Source organism: Natator depressus, chromosome 3 (genome assembly GCF_965152275.1).
Source record: "Natator depressus isolate rNatDep1 chromosome 3, rNatDep2.hap1, whole genome shotgun sequence".
NCBI classification, from domain to species: Eukaryota; Metazoa; Chordata; order Testudines; family Cheloniidae; genus Natator; species Natator depressus.
The window spans coordinates 78,398,917-78,422,293 of record NC_134236.1 but is presented as its reverse complement, the minus strand read 5'-3'; the positions used below and the strand labels follow the sequence as shown (position 1 = coordinate 78,422,293).

The 23,377-nt window shown below is 39.3% G+C and overlaps 1 protein-coding gene across 3 annotated transcripts in view; it reads right to left on the bottom strand.

Moving 5' to 3' along the window:
- Positions 1 to 23,377, bottom strand: part of GRIK2 (glutamate ionotropic receptor kainate type subunit 2) — a 594,466-nt gene that overhangs the window by 180,527 nt on the left and 390,562 nt on the right. For all 3 annotated transcript variants that reach the window (XM_074948159.1, XM_074948161.1, XM_074948160.1), the window contains exon 12: positions 19,926 to 20,149. In XM_074948159.1, coding sequence (XP_074804260.1) covers positions 19,926 to 20,149 — 224 coding nt within the window. The remainder of the gene's footprint in view (positions 1 to 19,925; positions 20,150 to 23,377) is intronic.

Here is a 23,377-nt window from a genome sequence, read left to right as displayed (position 1 = left end):
GCATATACATTATGTGCAGTACCAAGTGTTTGCAATATTGGGACTATAGTTAAAAATATTGGATGTACTGATATCCCCACCCACCTCCATGGGTATGTTTTAATTATAGCCACATACTCCTCACATGCACTGTGAAATAATTATTTGGAACCTTTCATATTTAAATAAAACATTCTCCCTTTATAAAAGAACTTAATACTTTACTGAGTAATCTGATTCACACAGGTTTAAGAGAACAATGGTGATGCCTATATGACTACAGCACGATGAACTAAAACAATTAGTTTCTGTGATTTACTTAGCTAGGCATTCTAGTGCTCCTAAATTGAAACAAATCGGCAAGGGCTGACTAGACTTCCCAGAAGCTAGTCTACCAAAATATTTATTGAGCTGACACATTTTCTAAGACTACAGCTAGGCAGTCTTCCTGCCTCAGGGAGCCTCAACATCCAATATTAAAGACGGGAGCTAGGGAGGCTGGGAAAGCAGTGGGTGAGTGTGTGATTTATTTTCCTTAAAATGTGATAAACACAAGAGAACCATTGTACCTCTATTATTTTTAAGGTTTACTCATACTGATATATCAGCTTTCATTATGCAGTCATTTGCATATTCCATATTAACCAAATTGACATTTTTGGGAGGAAGTGGTGAGTTGGTGTTTGACAGCGCAATGCACTGGTAGTACAATTTATCAGAATATATTGTTCCTTGCAAACCAGATTATGTCCTTAATCACAGTTAGGCCTTCTAAAAATAAAATGATATTCTGGGGCTGTGAATGTTCATAGGCACCACTGATTATAAGACCTTACAAAGTTGGGCCCAACGTGCAGTTTTCAACAAACTAAGCTAAGCCCAAAGTTCGGAGAATAACTGAATCAATAATATGCTGCAACGATACTTGCCCTACTTAGTAATACTAAATAATGATTAATTTAATAAGCAAATCAGTATTTCTACTTAAAAAGTGACAGGTTAATATCAACAAAAAGGGTCCATGAGAAAAGAAATTGGGTATTCAGTATAGAACTGAAACACTCTGCACAACTTCTAGAGTTCAGTCTAAATTTTTTATAGGAAGCTGGGAGAGGAAGTTTATAATTGCAGAAGAACTCTTAATTACACATAATGAAGTATTATTCAGACTAAAACATAAATCGTGAAATTATATTTTGAAATGCAAAAAGGGTATGGATTTCTGAGTATAAGGTGGGGCAAGTTCATTCTAAGGGCTTACAGCAAAATTGGCTTTTCATTCCAACATGACAACAACATACTCAACAGCAGTTTAACATTGAGCATCCCAGCAAAACAGTTATCCATTTTAGAGTGCATAATAATTCATTGTTGCCCTTCACTGTACATTAAATGTCACACATCATAGTGACAGGAATATAAAAACGATTGCAGTGTAGTCAGAAGCCAAGATGAGAGCTGTTAATGCAGGCACTTTAGACACGGTCTTTGTAACCTCACTAAACCATCAGAATACCATGTTCAAAAAGAGTGCAGTGTTTTCTCTCAAGCATTTACAAATCTGAAAGCAGAATGCATTTTAAACAACAAAATCAAGCAACTGAGATTTCATTCAGAAAATTAAACCAGTGGTTTACATGGTGGCTTTCATGAGCTTTGCCAAAAAACATATTCAAATTTTCTAACGTTTTGAGCATTTTATTTAAATTTAGTGAATCCTTTTCTAATACTTTTGTGGAATTCTGATACTAAGAAAAATAGTCATGTCATTTCAAAATAACATCCTAAGAGCTGTTCTTTGTATATAGCACCTTTCAAAATCATGTCCATATTACTGGACCAAATCCTCAGCTTCTTACTCTGCTTTTACAAAATTCTTATTCAGGCAAAGCCCCAGTGAAGCCAGTAGGAGTTTGGCCTGAGAAAAGACCTCAAGATTTTTCCTGAGTACACAGAGCATTATGTGACAACATCTCTCTCTTTAATTGTATCATGGCTCCAGTTCAGTAAGGTACGAAAGCACATACTTAATTTCAAGCATGGGATTAGTCCCATTGGCTTCACTGGGACAATTCACATACTTAAAATAAGGTTTTTTGGTACCTCAATCAATTGAGGCCTTCACTTTTGGAGGAAAATTTAAAGAGGATTTTTGATAGATTAAATCATGATGAAGGTCAAGTTCTCCCAGGTGTGGGAGTACTCTTGACTCCTATTGACTTCAGATGGTATTAAGGGAGTTATGGGCCCCTAACGCATACTCGTGAAAGTCCATCTGGAATCTAAGGAGATATGTTTATATATCAATTAATTGCTCATGACCTGCATTTCCTCCTTCTCTACAGCAAAACTATCACAAAATATCTGATTGAAATATTGCCAACAGTAAAACAAACAAAACTCTTTACCAAACCTATCAAAAATATTTCAGGAGAGTACCTTCAGGCCCAATCTGCTCCTACCAAAGACACTGAAAGGTTTGCCGCTGAGCTCAGTGGGAGCACTATAGGCCTACCATCTCGGCTCCAATTCTAGATTGCTATCGGATTGCTAAATTGTCCCAACATTTTCCATCATTCTGTTATTCTTCTCAGTATTGTCCCATCACAGCATAGTCAATATGTTTATGGAGATTTCAACAACTCACATTGTCTTTTGAATGTGCGTTTTTAATTTGAGGAAAGACACTGAGTCAATAAAGTACTTAAGCATGTATTTAACTTTACATGCATAAGTAGTCTCAATGAAGTCAGTGGGACTATATATGTGCATGTGTTGAGGTGCTTTGTTGAACTGGGACCTAAATACTGCGTGGGACAGAGCACATGCAACTTCCTTTTATTTCAAGATGAGCAACTGCTTGTCTGCTCTCAGGATTAGGTTCAAACTGCTTAAGAAGCTAACATCTGGCTGACATGTATAGAAATCCATTCTCTTCCATAAAGTGAGCTCCTGATCTTTCCCATCTGCCTTTATCATGGTTGACAGAAGAAATGGTGGCACTATCCCTCTCGCCCATTACCTTGGCTTTATCTTTGACTCAACCCTACCTTTTGCCCCAATCATGCAGACTATGTCTAAAACTTGCTTTTTCCTGCACAACATCTGCAAGATCTAACTTCTTCTCTCTGTCCACACTGGCAAAACTCTTGTCTGGGCCCATATCATCTCATGACTTGACTCTTTCTCTCTGGCCTCAATACCTGTAATCTCACTCTTACTGAAAGCCATTCAAAATACTGCTTCTTAACTCATTTGCCTGATTTACCATTCTGACTCTCTCAACCCCCTCCTTTAGTACCTACCCTGGCTCTTCTTATTTCACTGCACGTATAAACTTCTTGTCCATATCTTCCAAGCCTTTCACAATTTATCCCCACTTTAACTATTTGCTCAAATATCTTATCACTGGATTGACATCACCTTCACTCCATCAAATATGCTAGCCTCAATAGCCTGCTTCTTCCACAAGCACCTTTGCACTTTCTTCAATGGCACCTGTGAGGAGGTGTCCACACCACACAAGGCAGAGCAGGTTGTTATGGTAATTAACCTGATACAGAGCACCTGGGGGAGAGGCAGGGCCTGAAAGCCTAATTGATGAAGTCCAGCTGAGGAGGGGCAGGCTGAGCTAGCACATACCCAACAAACTGAGGCCAGAAAAGGGTGGTATGGAAAGTAGTCTGCGCTCACTCTCAAGGAGAAGGGAGCTGTGCTTTGGGCTAGAGAGTCTGGCAAGAAACCAAAGACAGGAGTACTCTACAGTTACTTCCTAGGAGAAGGGAGTATGGGCTGGTAAGCCCAGAGGAGCGGACCAGAAGATACAGCAGGGAACTAGCAACCAGGGCTGGGGAAAAGCAGACTGGAGTTGCTAGACATAGGGTCCCTGGGTTGGAACCTGGAGTGGTGGGGGCTGGGTAGCCCTACCAGCCTCTGGAAAAGTGTCATAGGGCCTGGACTAGAAGACTGTGTGGAATGGCAAGTGGACATTTGACCCTGTGGAACTCTGATACCCCAGAAGGGGAGGAATATAGTGACCTGGCTGGAGGGTTGAGTTACAAAGGGGACGCATTGCAAGTCCTGGCAAGCAAGGAGGTGTGAACAGTATGTTGAAAGTGGGGGTGAGGGGGCATCAGATGTGAGCAGAGCCAATCTCCAGACCTAACCACAAAGAGGCACCCAATGGTGAATGAACCCCATGCCAGCCCCCCTTATGTGTGGTAAAAGCTCCCAGCCAAAATCAATAAAGCTACCTCTATAAATCTCTCCTCTTTCCAGTCCCTCTGCAAAGATCCTTTGTTCTGCAATGCATGCAGAAAACTGTGGTCTGATCATGGTGAGGCAGGCTGAGAGCTGTGATTGCCTATCCTGATGGAGTAAGAAGTGCACATATCCTATTTTTGTGAGCCTGTTTTTCCCCCTACTCTGGCCAGATTATTCATCTAATCAACATGTTTCTTGTTGTTTAGATGTAAACTCTTTGGTGGGGGGGACAGAGACTGTCATTTACTTTGTGTTTATAACATGCATAGCAAAATGGGTGCTAGAACAATTTTTACAGAGGGGCACTGATGATGGAAACCATCTATTTGGTGTCTGTTATTACTACTTCAAGCCAGAAGGTGTGGCAGTATCCCTAGTTCCAGCACCACTGTGGCAAAATGAGGCCCAAACCAGGTTGTCTTTTCAGTTACCACAATATGAATGTTAAATAACATCTACATCTTGAAAATAAAAATGTGTTACAAGATCATCTAGGGAGGTGGTGGAATTTCCTTCCCTAGAGGTTTTCAAGGTCAGGCTTGACAAAGCCCTGGCTGGGATGATTTAGTTGGGGATTGGTCCTGCTTTGAGCAGGGGGTTGGACTAGATGACCTCCTGAGGTCCCTTCCAACCCTGATATTCCATCATCACTGGGAGCCCAATTAGGTTCTCAGAATCAGTAGGTCTGAATCTCCACTGTCTTATACCTGTTGTAGTTATTTACACCAGTGGACACAACATATTACCATTCTAGTTGGTTACCAAATGCAAATGACTGCAGAAGGTGAAAGTTATGGCAAATCAGTTGCAGTCTGCATATGCAATTCCCACCGACCTTAATGAGGCTTATCTGCAAGCAGAATTGGGCTCTCTGATGGAACAAAAGGCAAAAGGTTTTAGATCTCTTCCACACAGGAGCCTTTGATATCAACATCAACAACTTTATCTAATTAAAAGTTACATTTGAAGCAATGTGAAAATTCCTCTTATTAACAGTAAATGAAGGGCGCCCTGACCAGGATTTTGACAAGCCTCTACACTAAGATGCCTGTTTAGAAGAAAAAGGAAAGACAGAATTATGTAAAGGATAAATATGACTAATTAGAAATCCCCTTTTCAGCTGTTTTGGTGGCTTGACATTATCTTTGCCATGCTCCATAAGCACAGTGAAACAATGCAATGTAGAAATTTCTGTTAACTGCTCCCATTTTTCTTTTGGACAGGACTCATCGCTTACATTGTGTCAGCCACAAAACCAGACTTTTCAAAGGTTTGCCAGAATTTCTTTACTAGAATCTTTGAGCCCAGATCATATAATAAACTAGACCTTCCCCACTACCATTCATAGCCAAAGAAAAACAAATTTTGCTCCAGAAAGTAATAAGGCTCTCATCAAAGAAACTACTGTAGTTTCAGCTGGCTGAAAATGGTCTTGCAACATGGTTATGGAGGGCACTGTGCTACAGAAACAATATCTTATGATTCCAAGCAAAATAAATAGAAGTGTGCATAATATTTACTGTAGACAAGGATGCTGAAGTCTCTGCTAAAGATTTGGGAGCCATATACTACCCCATGGTTATGAATCACATTGAGGAGCCGAATGCCCTGATTTTGTAGAGTATGAGGGGATGGAAAGGGAAATTATCTACAAAGTGAATTCCTTCTGCCTACCACTATCTCCTCCATGATTACAATGCAGAAGTTCTGCTGCATTCCATGAGGAAACAGGGAACTGGAAAGGGGGCTGGGAGACTTAAGATGATAGCAGCCCCATATGGCATGTTCCACTCTCTGGGCAGTAACTCCACCACCTCTAGGACTTTCAGAATCTGGGATGAGCTTTATGTATGTGCTTATGACTTTACAGGACTAAGGACTATCTGGTCAATACTGGTGCCACACGTGTAATAATTCACCATGCTAAAATTCATAATACTATTGATGAACAAAAACTAAAGAACCTCTACAGAACTTTTTAATCAAACAAAAGCAATCATTTTAACTAGACCCGCTAAATCGATGCAGCTGCATCGATTACAGCAGCGCCGATTTAGCTCCATAGTGAAGACCAGCGCTGAGTGAGAGTGAGTGAACTGAGGCTTCTGAAGGAAAGCCAGAGACAACTGCTTCAGTAGCAGCACTGGAAAGTTAACTACTATCTTCTTCCTTCTGAGTCACTTCAGAACTATCTGAATGATGCCACAGAGGCTCAATGTAGCCTACATGTGCTTTGCTGACTCCTCCTGCTCTAAGTCCTTAAAGTGGATTATTTCAAATCATGAGTTGAAAACTGCTGTCTATAGATTGTAGGATGGTCATGTTGCTAATGGGGCTGAGTCAAAAAGATGAATACTACTGCACCTGCTGTTTATCAGTAGGATTGTCCTGGTGAATCAGAAGGGAAATGTTTCTATCACTCCTGGTGTAAGACAGCAGGATCTTTCTGCCTCTACTGAATTCCATCCTGTCATTTGCTGAATCTGACTTCTTTCTCCAGGTCTTTGAGTTGACACAATCAATGGACACATCTTGGGTTTTTTTTTCCAATTTTTAAAAAATAGATCTCTAATGTTGCTATTTTTAAATTAAACTCATGGTAAGATTGATATAAAATTACATCATGCTTATGGGTAATGACTGGAAAGAGGAATTTAGGAAGTTTCTTTTTAATGTGTACTTGGCTGGTGAAGGTACTAATGTGGTTTCCAGCAGTGAGGTCAAAGCAAACTGCTATTTTATTGTAAACAATAGGACTGTCTCATCCAGACAAGATACACATTGCATGTATTTGGCCACTTGGCTATGCACAATTACTTTTTATTGAGAAAAGAAGCATAAGATGCTATTTTCACTGGTGATCTAATAAAGTTAGTTTCAAGGGTCGGTACTAGCAGAAAGAAAGGCAGACTCCTTTTGCTATCCATCAATTATCCAAGCAGTCCTAAGTTCATATGAAACCAGAAACCAAGGAGCAATGCCTACAATCTAAAAATACTCAAGGTTGTCCTACGAGAATATCTCCCAGTCTCAACTTCTTTCATGTAGCTTCTGCTCTTCTGTCTAAGAAAGGAAGCTGCAGCTGCTTGCTATTTTGATCAGGATTTTGCACAATGTATTATTCACTCTTTGCTTCCAAGGATTTATGTCTGTCTTTCCACCAAGGCAGGATAAAAAATACACCAACAAAAAACAGAATACATTTGTAGCTCCACATAAGGCTCATGTGTTTGTCACTTTACATGGCTGGTACCTGTCAGTTCTTGAACCATTTTTCTTCTTCTTCATCTTGTGGTGATTGCCCCGCCCTGTCCCCACCCCGGCCTCACACTCAACTCTAGAGGTTATTTTTATTCCAAAGGTCAGATCAATGGAATGACCTTAATAACACGAACAACTTCTTCACGGGTGAACATTGTGACATCAGAAAGCTAAAGATGGCTAATAAAGTCCTGATAAGAGGCTAGTCCAATTAAACAAAGTACAGACTACTGTATTTCTAGGGTTCTCTGATGCTGAGCAAGTATAAACCCTAGAAATGTGTCAATCAACCTATGGAGGTGGAATTCATCACACCACTGCTTCAGCTGGTTGTAGGGAAGTTTTGGAACTCTATGCACCATATAAGACCAGAAGAAATGGATATGCATCTTTCATCAATGCCAAGTATAGTGGCGGCTTTCACATCTCTGTTGAGGAAGTCCTTTACTACCTTTATGTCAAGACAGTGTGCCATACAGGATACATGTGGGAAATAGTTGTCACACACAGCCAAAACGTATGAAAGGCAATAAAGTCAAGAGAAAAAAGTGTCTGTCAAATATTCTTCTATGACAACATGCAATTTATCCAAAACTATTTTCTATATACTGCTTGTCATATTCACATATGAACTAGGGGTGTGCTGGTGAATTAGTGCTTGCCTATGTGGGGACACTCAAGAAAATTATTCTAAATTAACTAAAGATGTGAATTTAAAGTGGATTATTTCAACTGCATTAAACATAAAAATGGCCATCCTGGGTCAGACCAAAGCCCAGTATCCTGTCTTCTGACAGCGGCCAATGCCAGGTGATCCAGAGGGAATGAACAGAACACGTAATCATCAAGGGATCCATCCCCTGTTGCCTATTCCCAGCTTTTGGCAAACAGAGGCTAGGGACACCATCCCTGCCCATTCTGGCTAAAAGCCATTGATGGACCTATCCTCCATGAATTTATCTATTTCTTTTTTTTTTTACCCTGTTATAGTCTTGGCCTTCACAACATCCTCTGGCAAGGAGTTCCACAGGTTGACTGGGCATTGTGTGAAAAAAATACTTCCTTTTGTTTGTTTTAAACCTACTGCCTATTAATTTCATTTGGTGGCCCCTAGTTCTTGTGTTATGAGATGGAGTAAATAACACTTCCTTATTTACTTTCTTCACACTTGATTTTATAGACCTCTATCATACCCTTAGTCACCTCTTTTCCGAGCTGAAAAGTCTGAATCTTATTCATCTCTCCTCATACAGCAGCTGTTCCATACCCCTAATAATTTTTATTGCCCTTTTCTGAACCTTTTCCAAGTCCAATATATCTTTTTTGAGATGGGGCGACCACATTTGCACGCAGTATTCAAGATGTGGGTGTACCATGGATTTATATAGAGGCAATATGATAATTTCTGTCTTATTATCTATCCCTTTCTTAATGATTCCCAACATTCTGTTTGCTTTTTTGACAGCCACTGCACAGTGAGTGGACATTTTCAGAGAACTATCCACAATGACTCCAAGATCTCTCTCTTAAGTGGTAACAGCTAATTTAGACCCCATCATTTTATAGGTATAGTTGGGATTATGTTTTCCAGTGTGCATTACTTTGCATTTATCAGCATTGAATTTCATTTGCCATTTTGTTGCCTAGTCACCCAATTTTGAGACCCCTGTGTAAACACTCATTTAGAAATAAAGTGGCCTTAATTTGGTTTTCTTTCATTCACTACAGAACTAAAGCAAGCCCATAGATTGACATGGATAATGTTGCTAAGGCTGAGACAATGTGTACTAATGGAAGTGTAACTAGCAGGTTAGCCATGTAACCATGGTTTGACCTTGTAACTTTTAAGGATGTGCCCTACTGAAGCATTCATGGCTTGGCAACGTTCTGGCTCAATTTTTTTTCTTTTTGGACAGGTGGGTAAAAATAGTAAGCCATTATCTTTCAGAATCCCTTATTTTCACATCAGGAACCTGCACCTCTGCAGCACAGCTAATATTCCACAATAGGAACGGGGGTGACCTGACAGTATTTTTATCCCTTGTCATTTCTCTTGGCAAGGCCTGGGATGTTGCAGCATTGGATATCTCCTGCAGACATTTGAAAGGGTATTTATGGCATAGCCCTGTCTCAAATAAGGCTGCACATGCCCTGATAAAATGGGATATGTTAACAAGGAAAAGTTACCTTCACATGAGCTATGAAGCGCCTCCCTTTTTCCCCCCTGAGCATGTACATGACTATCCATCGTTGGGTTTGCTTGATTTTGCATAGGCAAGGTACTCAACTGGTGATAGTCAAGTGTGGACTTGACCATCGGATACCTCAGGCAAGCAGCCTCATGTCAATGGAAAAGTAGTCAACACTCATCATTTCACAATTTCACTTTAACAGATGCTGTATTTTGTGTTGTGCAATGATGGTTATTGCCTACGTGGAGCTCTTCTGTGAGCATCATAGGACTCCCTAGCACTCTTATTGCTCTCTGTGATCTCTCTTGTTCCGCTAGTAGAGTAGTCTCCATCCTTCCCCATGTTACAGGTCATACTTTGTTTTGCAACACTGCAGGAAAAAAGGTTTAAATACTACATGATGGAGAGAGTGCTATGCATTTTTCCACTAGTATTATGTGTGCTAGGGCACAGCACAGAAAAAAACTCCTATGCTGGTTTTCCTAAGGAGCACTATCCTAGCTTGGTTACTGTCATCATCTCCCCATTGGAAAAATAAACCGAGTCATCTGCAAAGGTGCCCTCCTCCTCCTATGACTGCCTAAGAACAACATTCACCAAACTGGAAAGGCTATCCTTACACCGTGGCTTCCTTCTTTCCCCCATCGTCAATTCAAAGATTGCTGTGGTCTGACTCTAGCAGAAGACTTACAGTGTCAATGTCAGGACTGTCCAGTGTCTTCTCACTGAACCCTAAATGTTTCTTTTTACTAGTATTCTGCGTACTGCTCTTGCTTATTGTATGTGCTGATGACTAATAGAAGTTGCAAATGTGCCTGGGTCATTTGCAAAAGGGCAGAATTTGCAAACCTTTCCCCAAACTAGGGCAGAGAACTAGTACAGACACTACTTTTCAGACCTGACTGCACCTTTCCCAATAGGGAATGTGTATGCAGATATGGTTATTATATTTTGGTGATAGCCTCTCAGATTCTATCACCACCTAACAAAGATAAACAGGAAATATTGCTGTGAGGAGGGGGGATGATAGCACATTTAACACTGCAGTTCTTCCCCCCCCCACAACCCCAGCCAGAGGATGGATATCAAGGCCATTAATCAAATGAAACAAAGAATATGAGGACTACACCTTTTACAACTAAACACAATCACATATAGACAATTATGAAACTATTGTGAAAAATTTGATTGTTGTGAATGATAATATATTGCCAAAGTGAATTTCATGGTATGTACAGACTGTTTTTTGTAGTAACCTAGCTGCAGCAAAGTGACAGAAAACTGGAGACCATTAAATTCAAATACTTAGATAATATGACATTTACACATGTGTATATAGGAATGATGGGACACTTAATATAACATTCTCCAGCAGCCCCTACCATATGCCTGGGACTAAATGCTCACACACAATTACGAAACTCTTGCAAGTTGTATGAATGGTTACTCAGGCAGAGTCCCTACATTGAAAATGAATGCTGTTAAACACAGTGAGGCACAGAGCCAGATCAATCGTTAGCCAGACATAAACTCAGAAAATGGAAGCAGGCATTAAAACAAACTCACTATTTCAAAGACCAAAGCAACACAACCATGTCATTCACCAGATTGCCACTCAGGAGGCTGTATTAGTTAAGACGGTTCAATCACAGGATCCTCAGTAAAGGGATTGCTGGGAGGGGCTTTGGATCCTGAGATCATTATTTCTGTAATCAAAGAGATCCTGAAAATCACTGCAACTGGTATCTTTGTGGCAGTGAAATACACTCTGCAACAAGATGCAAAATGAGAGATCAAAACCAGAGATACTACACCACAAAAACGATCACAACACAAGATTAGTTGACACCTTCCACCAACACTATTGTTAGGAGGGAAATGTTAGTACTCATGAATAACAGGGCCTCAAAAAGAAAAAACAAACAAAAACAGCCTTGAAACCAGGAATGGACTACCCAGCTGATTACAGGTGACTGCCTACTTGAATGATACTTAGATAAAGTAAAGACAGGTATATTATGGCATACAGGTGCACAAATAAATATAATACTGGATCAAAAGGCACACACTTTCTGCTCATCTGTGACAACTTTACATACTTCTGGGAATGGAGGGAAATTTTGATGTGAAGGTGGTGAATGGGACTAAGATTGCTAAAAATGGACTGATGATTCAGTTTGGCCATCCACCGTACATCATTTGGGATGTAAGGTGAGGTCCAATTTCCATCGCTGCTACGTAATGAGCCACTGGAGAAGCTTGTGATTGTTTACTCTGTAATAAAAGACTTCTGAACAAAGGGTGTGAAAGAAACAATTTCCAGTCTGCATTCAAAGCATAGGTACAGAGCATAGGTACAGAACTTTATCTCAGAATTAGCAGATATCATGCCAGTTCATCACCAGCCCTACAGCTCTATTCTTAGAGCAGTACCCATCTCCATATTGGAGGTGGGGGTGGGGAAGGAATTTGGTTAGGCCAGCATGGGGATGGCCAACTCCTGGGAGGGGAGAGAGGAGTGATTAAGCCCAGATATGTGGGAGCTGAGCCCCTTCTTGTGCCTCAAAGATCACATGGGAGAGTGGATAGGGAAGAGGGAGGGACTTCTCTGCCTCCCATTTGCCAGCCGGGGTGGGGGGAGATTAGGGGAGCTGACTGGCTCTCTCAGACTCCCCTCTCAATTTAAAGTCTTTCCAGGTATCTGGGAGCCATCTTGATACTACTGTCCTCTGTCAATATAGCTGAGGAATTAATGAAACCCATATTGTTCCCAGTATCCTTTCTGCTTTGGCTAAAAGGATGGAATATTGAGTCTTTATACTGATCAGAGAAAACTGCTAGTAGACAGACACACTACCTAGATTTCCAAGAAATACTGGATGACTTAGAGTGAAGAGAATGCTTTACTGTACTTGATCTAGTTAAATCCTATCCCCTAGCTTTCATGAATGATGATGCCCAGAAGCTGACCACACTTGTAACACCATAGAGCTTGTCTTTTGAGGTTGACAAATGTACCAGCATTTGCACAGATGAGTGTTTGACGGGTCTCTAGAATGATACACAGATCCCATGACATCATGGTGAACATCATTTTACATGACATCATGGTGAATAGCAAATGTTCGGCCAACATGTAAGGAAACTGCTTAAGAAATTGCAAATCAATGATACATAATAAAAACTGGTAAGTATGACCTTTTTACATTAATCTCATATATACGGTAATTTTCTTTTAAAGTAACCGATATCAAAGTGTGAAACTTTCACAAACTGATTGCCATTCAAAGTTTGAAGCAAGAGAAACCAAAACACTCTAAAATGTACAAAAGCTAATGGACTTTCTGGAACACTTTTTCATAGGATAACTAGAGATTTTTTGTTCATATTGCTAATACCTTATATGAGCCCATAAGAGGAACTAGTGAGCTGGAAAAGAGACAGAAGAGAAGGAAAAGACACTCTTGCCATTAATTCCTGCTCAGAAAGTCCACTGAAGAGAGAACCCGCAACCACCAAAACATTTTAGAGGCTGGTGAATGGTTTATCAACTCCTATCTCTCCTGCTTGTCTCTCCTCAGTCTCAACAATCATTTCTTTTGAACATTGAGGCTTCAAATGAAGGGCTAGGAGCAATATGGTATCCTTGGGAAGAAGATAAACTGTAAGCAATGGCCTCCGTCAAAAACTACTGCTGGATTTCAAGTTAAAATCCTGGCTTTGAAATAGCTGTTACTGGATTATCTAGGGACATGTGAGTAGTCTGAGTGAAGTCAATAGGACTACTCATGGGTTTTTATTTTTAAGCACATGATTAAGTACATTGCTGGATCAGTGCCTATTGTATTATATGCCACTATTTATAGTGGGTGGGGTATGGGGGAAGTCCTCACACTTGTCATAGCAGCAGCAAAACTAAATGCCATAAGATAACATAATTGAAATCTTCTAGTTTTGTTATCGGAGATAGGCTTTTCCAGGCCTATGTTGATGCAGTTTCCTTTTCTAGACACCCCTGAATATGAAGGAATATATGGTGCATTGAACCCCTGAGGACTCGTGGGATAACATCCTCGTGTCTGATATACACGAGCAGTGTAAGGGGCTGGAAGGGCAGATATCTCTCACTCCACCATATTATTATTGATCTCCCATTAGCCAAGAGCAGCTTAAAAGAAACAGGTTAAGAACCCCACCGCAAGGTCAAGGGCAAAAATCAACAGATCAGGGGAACAGAGATGGCAAGACTCCTGATAAAAGAATGAGAAAATAAGAAAGAATTCCTGTATAGATAGGTAGCACCCAGGAAATTATTTGTGTTATCAGAACTACATAAGCCATTATTTTACCACTTTAGATGAAAAAAAAAAAGCTCTAGAGAGATTCTACTGGCCATGAACAGATTCAGTTTATAGAAGCAATGTTTTTTTCAGGGTGTTAATTAGAAAAGACCTAACATTCAGAAAAAAAAGGCCCCTTACAGCACTTTACCACCACTGCTCTTCCGTCTTATTTGCACTGAAGGAATGCAAAGGAATCCTATGTGAAGGACATGCAGCTGATCTTTAATAAGGTATGAGCACAATATGTGATGTGGTTATTGGGATATTCACTGCATGACTGCACCGGTTTAGCTTAATAGCAGCCTGCTGGAACAAACAAGCAGGAAACAAGATAAGGACTCAGTATAAGACATCTCTCAACCAACTCTTTATGGACCGTTTTAAAAGACAATGGAAGGATGATTGTCTGGAGGAGATTGAGTCAACTCTCCTGTGAAGCTAACCAAACTGGTTTTGGACTCACATGGCCAAAAAACCCAGGAAGAAAGAAGACTCTGAGATTTAAATGGATTCTCTCTCTCTCTCTCTCTCTCTCTCATTGGGGAGAGATAGTTGACAGGAAACTGTTCACAGGGACAGACCCCAGGCAGGGCATCTGAAGAAGCCAGGTCTTCCTAGGCTCCCTAAGGGCAGAAGGGCTTAGGTAAGATAGACGTGTAGAAAATTCATTGTTTTAAATCCCCTTTTCTCCTTTGTTAGGCTTTCTTCCTATTGTTAAGATTAAACAACACTTTTGTTTACGATGGCTGTCTGATCACTGTATTAACCACTAGTCACAAGCTCCCAAAGGGAAGAAGAGCAGATACCAAAACCAGTGATACCAAGGATAAGCACAGTTGATTTACAGGGTACAACAGCCCATGTCTCTGTCTAGGAATGGGAAAATTGTGTGATTCTACCCTAGGGAAGTAATAGCACAAGGCCTGAGTGGTCTGCACTCAGAGTGGCCAGAGAAGGAGTCACAGTTGCAGCTAACCCTGTAACCATAACCATCTATGATTAGAACTTAACAGGTGATGCTTTGAAAACATATTAGTGATAATAAGGCACTTCACTAAATTTGCAAAGACCTTCCCAACAACCAATAAATCAAGCACAAAAACTGCTGATAAAATATTCAGAGATTTTAGACTTCCCTTTGGATTTCCTGAAGAGATCAATTAGGAACAGGTTATGGAATTTGAAAATCAATTATTTGAGAGACTTGTGCTTGTTGTGGGCTATAAAACTCTCATGTCACAGCTTACCCTGTGGAATGAAACCTCGCTGAACAATTCAACAGAACACTATTAACAGTGTCACCAACATAAACTGAAGAACAAGAGTCAAATTGGAAGAACTATTTAAATAAAGTAGTACATGTTTATAACAGCTCCGAGCATGAAACTGGTTATTCTTCATATTCCTTGCTGTATTGGCAATCTCCAGGGTTACGCAGATAACTTTTAAGATTTCATAGAGAACAAAGAGAGCAACAACTATTTCATCTTCAAAGACTAATAGGAAGAATGGATGAAGAGAGCTTATGAGATTGCAGTGGAAAACAAAAAGAAGACAGCAGCAGGAAAGAAAATTTATTAGAACTGGAAAGCTCTGAACAGTTTTGTACCCAAGGGAGACAGATATCTTGCCAGAAGACTGTCCACAGAATCACTAGTCATATTGAGAAGACACAATTTATTCTGTCGATGAGTATAGGGTCTGTGTACATAGTGAAACTCCAAAGAGGAGTGGATATAAGTAAAGTAACTTTCTTTGCAACTTCCAGTTCATTCTGATCACCTTTCTGCTGAGAACCCAAAAAGGTAAAACACAAGCATAATGGCAAAGAAGAGAAGATATTAGGAGTAGAATCCAATGGGCTGTCAGTTGTGCCAAATGAAGACACCCATAGCTGGATACAATTACAAATCTTTTACAATTGCCAACAGAGGGCAGAATTTCCAGGTGGGCTTCCAGTTCACAGAAGTAGAATAGCTCCAGTGTCCTTGAAGTACATTTACAACAATGTCAAAGTGGGTTTTTTATTCAAAACACAAGTTAAAAACGGAGGGTAGAGTTTCAAACTGGGGACCATTTGGAAGAGTTGCTCATTGTGGTTTTCATCTGGCAGGCTAGCAGTACCACACTTCTGTATGAGATGGATTGAGATGCAGGAGCTAGTAAAAGCATGGGGGAGATGGCTCAGTCCTTCAAAAGTAAGTAGCTTCCCCCTCCCCCCTCTTCTTGGTTAAACAGACAGAGAAACCCAAAGCAAAGTGAAGGTGGGAGGCAGGCTTCAAAGAGTATGAAAAGGAAAATCCTGCTATGGAAAGTTAAGGAATACTAACACAAGTTACTGTAAAGTGATTTCCAGTCCCAACAGAAAACAGTTCAGGTCAGCTTTCAAGATGAGTATTGATGTGCCTGTATATTCTTTCCAACCTAACCTTCCATTCAGAATGAAACACAACACCTGCATGCGCACACATCCAACACTTGGTGTAATTATGATAAGAGAAAATTGAGAGCAAAAAGTCTTCTAGATAGCCAGTAAATCTGGTTGATCTCTTTTGGACTCAGAGAGTAAATAACCTAGTTCTTTACATCTGGATTCTACTTATGCAGCAAAATATACTCTTTTGTATACTCAAAAAATACTCTTTCTTGTGAAAAAGAGGATAGGCAAAGATGTAAGTTTTTTAGGCTTGTTTATCCTCTATTATGTTGCTTTCACTAAAGTGCTCTCTCCCTTTATTTTCTGCCTGAGAGAGACAACCCCCACAATGACTTCCTCAGTTTCCTCCTGTTTAAAAAACTAGGCCATCCAATCAGTGAACTCAATCCACTGCATGTGGTCTAAGTGACCCCTAAAACCAGTTAGATAGTGAATTCCCAGTATAGTAACTCAAAGAGGTACAGCGCACAAAAGCTCATAGGACCTAATATTGTTTATTAAACCTATTAGGATATTTATGAATAATGAACACATTCATAAAATCATGCTGTGTTCATGAAACAATTCACAAATGAAAAAGGCCAAATATGACAAATAAATGGTTCACATTCATAAATTCCAAGGCCAAAAAGGACCATTGTGATCATCTAGACTGACCTCTGAACTTCCCCCAAAATAATTCCAATGAATAGTCTGATGAGCTGTAATTGCAAAACATATGTTTCACCACAAAAGATATACCAGGTAGTATACTGCTTCAAACACAGATATACCTTATTATGAAATACTGGCAGTCAAATATTAATTATGCTGGGGGTTGCTACATCATCAAATCTTTTTTAAGAAGGGAATCTAAAAGGAACCTATCAATTTAAGGGCATACAGCCTTCAAGTTCCATGACCTATCATGACTGTAATGCATATGGTACAAAACTTTCTGAATTCCATACATTACACAGTGCATCACCTACATTATATGTTGTAGTGAAACTGCACATTTAGTAGTGCCTGCTGAAATATCCCAGTCCACTACGATACAGTTATAATATCTGGCCCTATAATGACAACAGGTAGATTATTACTTTCACAAACAGGCTGTTTTACTTCTGTGTAGTCTGTATTTTACAATCTTTAGTATTCTTCGATAGATCATCATTTAAGTTAACTCTGTTTCTCTGTATAAAGGCACTATAAATCTTGGATTGGAAATCCTAGCACATACATATTTTTAACACAAAGCTTTCTACTTTATGGGAAAAATGTATCCTTTCTAATTCTACTTCTTGGATTTCTGCATACACTATCAATATTTCATTGTACAAGTTAACAAATACTTAAATGTTATCTGTAGCTCTGAAGACTGATGTAAACTTGGAAATAAAACAGATTTTACACAACTTTCTCACTGTACACAACCCTCTATTCTATATTTTTGAATTGCTTTATGAGAAAGATATGCTTCTGAGTACATCAGGATTTTATAGAGCCAAATGACAAAACAACCAAGTGAAAAAAAGTTCAGCAATAACCCTTTACTATTTGGTGCTTCTGCTTGTTGATAAACATTCCTCCCAGCTCAGTGAGTGATATGAGGTGACTGAATACCATAATAAAAAAAAAGTTTCTAAAAAATTGAACAAATAGTTTGTAGGGTCAGAAAAAGTCTCCCACAAGATACAGCAGGAAACATTTTCAGAGTGGTGTGTAGGCTGTGCCCCATGCTCAAAAATTTCCTTATAAAGTAAAGTTTGGGTTAATTTTTTTGGAAATACATGTAAATACACGCAGCATGTGTTCCACAATAAACCATTTGTGCATTTTTGCTATACTATAGAATTCAGTGCTTTCAGAAGTATCTTTGTTATAGGATCACCTCTGAAATAGAGATTTGGTCTTCATCAAAAATCCACGAAGTCTACTCTATTTTCAAGAAACTTCCAGTGTAAGTCCTTGGCTCTTTAAAATTGTCCTTTAATGAAGGCACACAAGTGAAGTTTTTCACTACAACATGCAGCATGTGTTTCGGAGTGTTATCTACATAACTTTATGCCTGGGTGCCCTTGCTGAATTACTTATGTGTTGGAAGTGTAAGTAGCTTCAAGGATTACTACCTTTCCATCTGCCAGAGGAATGATACAACCTCTACCAAAGGAAAGAGATAGTATCAAAGAAAGATGTGGAACCCTTACATCAATTCCAGCATAAGGGAAAAGGGTAGGGAGACCCCACTACGCACAGGAGACTAACATCACAAAAAACTTGAGGCTGAGGGGAATTTTGTTATCAACATACAAGGATGGTTCTAAAAATTGACATTGTAGAAAAAAGTGTATTAAAAGGTGAACTTAGGCAATCAGGTGGTCAAAAAGTCATCCATTTTAAACTGTTTTAGTTCATTAAATGATTTTAAAATGTCTGCCAATATTGTGGAATGGTGCAAGTGATGTTACAGCAACAATCCAAGGAAAGTGGGATTTACTGGTTTCTCTAATGCTTTGCAATTTTTTGCAGTCACAGCACGAGTCACAGTTACAAAGTGAGTGCAAGGTTACAGTTCTGCAAGCATTTGGGGTCAATTCCAATTACTTTACAATGAAAAGGTAAAATACAATAGTAAAAAAATTCCTATCAGAGTTATGGGATGCCCATGGGGGGAAAATGGCATGGCAGTGTCACCGTGTCTGCCCATCTCCCAGAGCTGTTATCAGTGCCTGTAAGATTAACAGAGGAGAAACACTGTACTGAAGAAAATGGGCAATAACGCAATTAAAGAGCAAGAAAGCAATACGTATTGGACTGCTTTATGATTTCATAATTGCAGCTTTGAGGCCCTTGACCCTAACAAGCCCAGCTAAGCATGGCTCCAAATACATCCCAGACTGGCATTTTAAATTAGATATTTTATCTCAGTGCATTTACCTGCTACAAGATTTTAAATAAACTATTCAGTTGTTTTAATCCCGAGAAGCCAAGGAACCTTGAGTGAGCTAACAATTTTTATATTTAAAAGATATTATGAGCCCAATTTGAACATCTAGGGACAGATCTTGCTGTGGGCAGTTAAGTGCTTAACTTGGGGTATTTCCCTTCAATGCCACACCATATCAGGCCAACACAATACAATCATCATTTTCTATCTGAACAGAAACACATGGGAGTGAAGAAAAAAAAATATTCACAGGGATTGTTAATGTCTTTCAGTTTGGAAATAAAAGGGGAGTGGTACCTGGCATTCTGGTAGTTTAGTGACATAAACAGCATGCTGGAGGCTTAGCATGGCAGTGTACTACATTCTAATCAACAGTGAGAGCCCTAATTAATTATTCCACTATACACCACACAGTGAAAAATAAGAGTAAGAAAGTAATAAAAAAATTGTGACTTTTGACAATTATTAGTAAGAAAAAGAAGATAATAATTGCCAAAAAATCACAAAAGTTATCATGTTACCTGGCTATGACAAAGAGCACACAACTGACACCCAAGTAAGCCAGCAGAATATACATCCAGATATCAGGGGAGAGAGGATTCAGGAAGGAGAAGACGCCCGGGTTTGTACCATTGGGCTTGCGGTACAAAATACTTATTCCGAGAGTCATAAAGGGCTTGGAAAAGTCGATGACCTTCTCTCGAACATAGGTAATAGCCAGTGGTGCAACTGCAAGGTCAGCTTTCTGTTGACAGAAATATAAAGAGAAGAGAAACAGGCCGTAAGTCAGAAGCAGCAGGCAGAAGCAGGCAATCAAATTAAACAAAACACTGACTTTACACTTGAGGAGGTCTGTCCCGGTACCTATTAAGATTAAATTTAAAGCTACCCTCTTCCTCTAGTAAGGAAGATGATTAATTCTGGTTCTCTTTCACTGAGTGTTTCTGAATTAACACAGTATTTAGAGATATTACAGGAGTGGAAGGGAAAGGAGGCAAAATACAATATCCTTCAGAGGACCTGTGTCTTAGCTCTTTCCAATCTCTCTCTTAAAACTCCATTTGGCTTTGAGTGTCACTTTATATCTCTACTTTATAAATTCTTAAATGTGCTCTTTAAAAAAATAGTAATAAACTTAAGAACCAAACGTGAACATGAATGCTTTTCAAGTAGTAATTCTATAGATATAGGGTGAAATCCTGGATCTGCTGAAGCCAGTGGGAAAACTCCAATTAACTTCAATGGGGCCCATAGTGAATGATTCCCCATTCCATTATACTAGTTTAGCTCCAAAGAAATGATAGAACCAGACCCATAATATCTTATATCTATACATTTAGAGCCAGATTCTGATTCCCTTACTTGCATCTTGTTCCAGGAGTAAACCAATTAACTTCAATGGGAATCTTTATAGACTAAGATACTAGCAACATACCGAATGATATCACAATCTTACCCCAAAACTTTTAAATAGCTTTGTGTGTGGGTGGGTGGAGGAACTGGGAGTAGGGAAGGAGAAGGCTGCTTGTGTTTATTTTAGCAGAAGGATATTTTGATGGAAACAGAAAAATGTACAGAACAGTTTTACTGTGACAATTAACAGTTCTCATATATGCTGCACCTGCAAAACAACCATGGGGAACAATTTCTAGCTATGTAGCTATATCCTTACTAATTTGCATGAATGACTAGGTGACCTCATTGTAAATTACTGAATTTTGTGACCCATGAGTAAGTGAAAACTTAAACACAAAACAAAAACAAAAAAAAAAACCCACACTTCACAAAAAGTATTTTGTCGGCTGCCATTCAGTTTTAATTATGTCAAAAATGCATAGCAAACTAGTAAATATACTAAAAAACAATGAAGAATCCGGAGGCACCTAAAAGACTAACAGATTTATTTGGGCATGGGCGAAGAAGTGGGTTTTTTACCCACAAAAGCTTATACCCAAATAAATCTGTTAGTCTTTAAGGTGCCACCGGACTCCTTGTTGTTTTTGTGGATACAGACTAACATGGCTACCCCTCTAATACTTAGTAAATATACTGTATTTTGTAAAAAATAAAGACATCAAAGTAACATGCAATCTAACTACAGCACTGACTAGTCAAATCTGTATTGATGGCTGGTGAAAGACTCGCAATTTTGGGGGATGATTACGAAGTATCCAAGTTAAGAAGGTGCAGATTAGCCAGATTCTATGACCAGCTATAGAGATAGAGAGAGATGTAATGAAAGAGAGATGGAATAACTATTGTGACAATAGCGTGTTATTTTTAAAATGCCTGTCCTAAGCCTAAATAATACAGTTGATCTACAGTCTATTTCCAGCGATGTGGTATAGATTAATATATTTTTCTCAGTTTTTATTGTGTATATAGCCAAAAATCCCATACATTTTATGTTTCTATATGCTTCAGCCATCATTACATTTTTCTCAGCTGTGGATTACTTTGCGCTTGCTGCATACCATTTCATGAAGTTCTATAATCTGTGTACTGTATTTCATTGTTCCTATGCATATTTATGTCGTCACTGAATTTACTCCATAAGTATGTTTGTTATTTGTGCAAAACTCAGATAACATTGTGCAAGTTATTTACTAAGAGCTCAGTATTGCAAGGTGCTGAATGCTCTCAATTCTCATTGGTGCTCAAACCTCAAAGGTATTAATCAGGCCATAGCGTAGTAATGTTGCATCGTAAGAGGTAAATATCAGTATTTGTGGGCCACTTTTTACTAATGCCCCCTGGATGATGCAGAAAGACGATATGACTCATTTGGATTAAAGGCTACAGCTGCAGCTTTTTACTGAAATACAAAAAATAAACTGTAGTATCACCAGGCAGCCATTAATTCTTGTGGTAATAAGTATCAAAGGCTGAGGGTAGCTGTTATAGACTCTGAGGAGATACTGCCCCCCATGGCTCTATAACACAGGGCACTGGGTGGGTCGTTGGCAATGGGGGTTGAACCTAGGACTTCACAATCTTAAAACATGAGCCTCCAGTTCATAGGTGTTTGAACTAGGGATTCTGGGGGTGCAGTAGCACACCCTGACTTGAAGTGGTTTCCACTATACACAGTGTTTACAGTTTGGTTCAATAGCTCTCAGCATCCCCACTATAAAAATTGTTCCAGCACTCATGCTCCTGTTAGCAAAAGGTGTAGAAGGTTCACTCACCTCGATTTGTGGCCTAGCTATCACTAGAGGGGGTCACAGAGTGCTACACCAAGTGCCTGTGAATCACACACTCTTCTTGGCCAGGGAAGCTCATGTATTGGCTAGAGCTGAAACTCAGGAACCACACCAGTGTTTGAGAGAAATATATTCTCATCTGGGGCCCTGTCTGTTCATGGTAGTAGGCCATTTCCACACGCTTTTCCTCCCTTAGAAGCCCTGTTCCTAAAGTTGCGCAAAAGTTATGAGAAAGGACGCAACTACAATCTTCTCATGCAAGGGATTCCCACGAGCCAAGTTGTGACATTAAAGAAACAAATGTCCCAGGCTTTAGGAAAAAGAATTTATACTGAACTGGGCAATTAGCTACATACTGTATTTCACTATATTGGATGGTTAGAGCTCTGCTACTCCTCACCCCCATTAAGAGTTCATATATAGGATACTAATGTATGGTTTATATTCTAAATATTAAAGTGGTTGTAATAAATATTATATTTAAGGTAAGAAACCACAATATAAAACATTACCTTAGTTTAAAAATAAATAAATAAATACACATTTGGATGCTGATGCTGCTTTACTGAGTCTAAATATCTTGGAAGAATACATAATAGCTTATAAAACCTTCTTCAGCTATATTTGTCACTGTACAATTCATGCATCAAAACATAATAGGACAAACTCACAATGCAATATGAAGGAGATATATGCTTATGTCATCTGTAAATGAGAACCCGATAGCTATAACATGTCTGTTCCAGTCTATTCAGGTACTTGCACTGCAC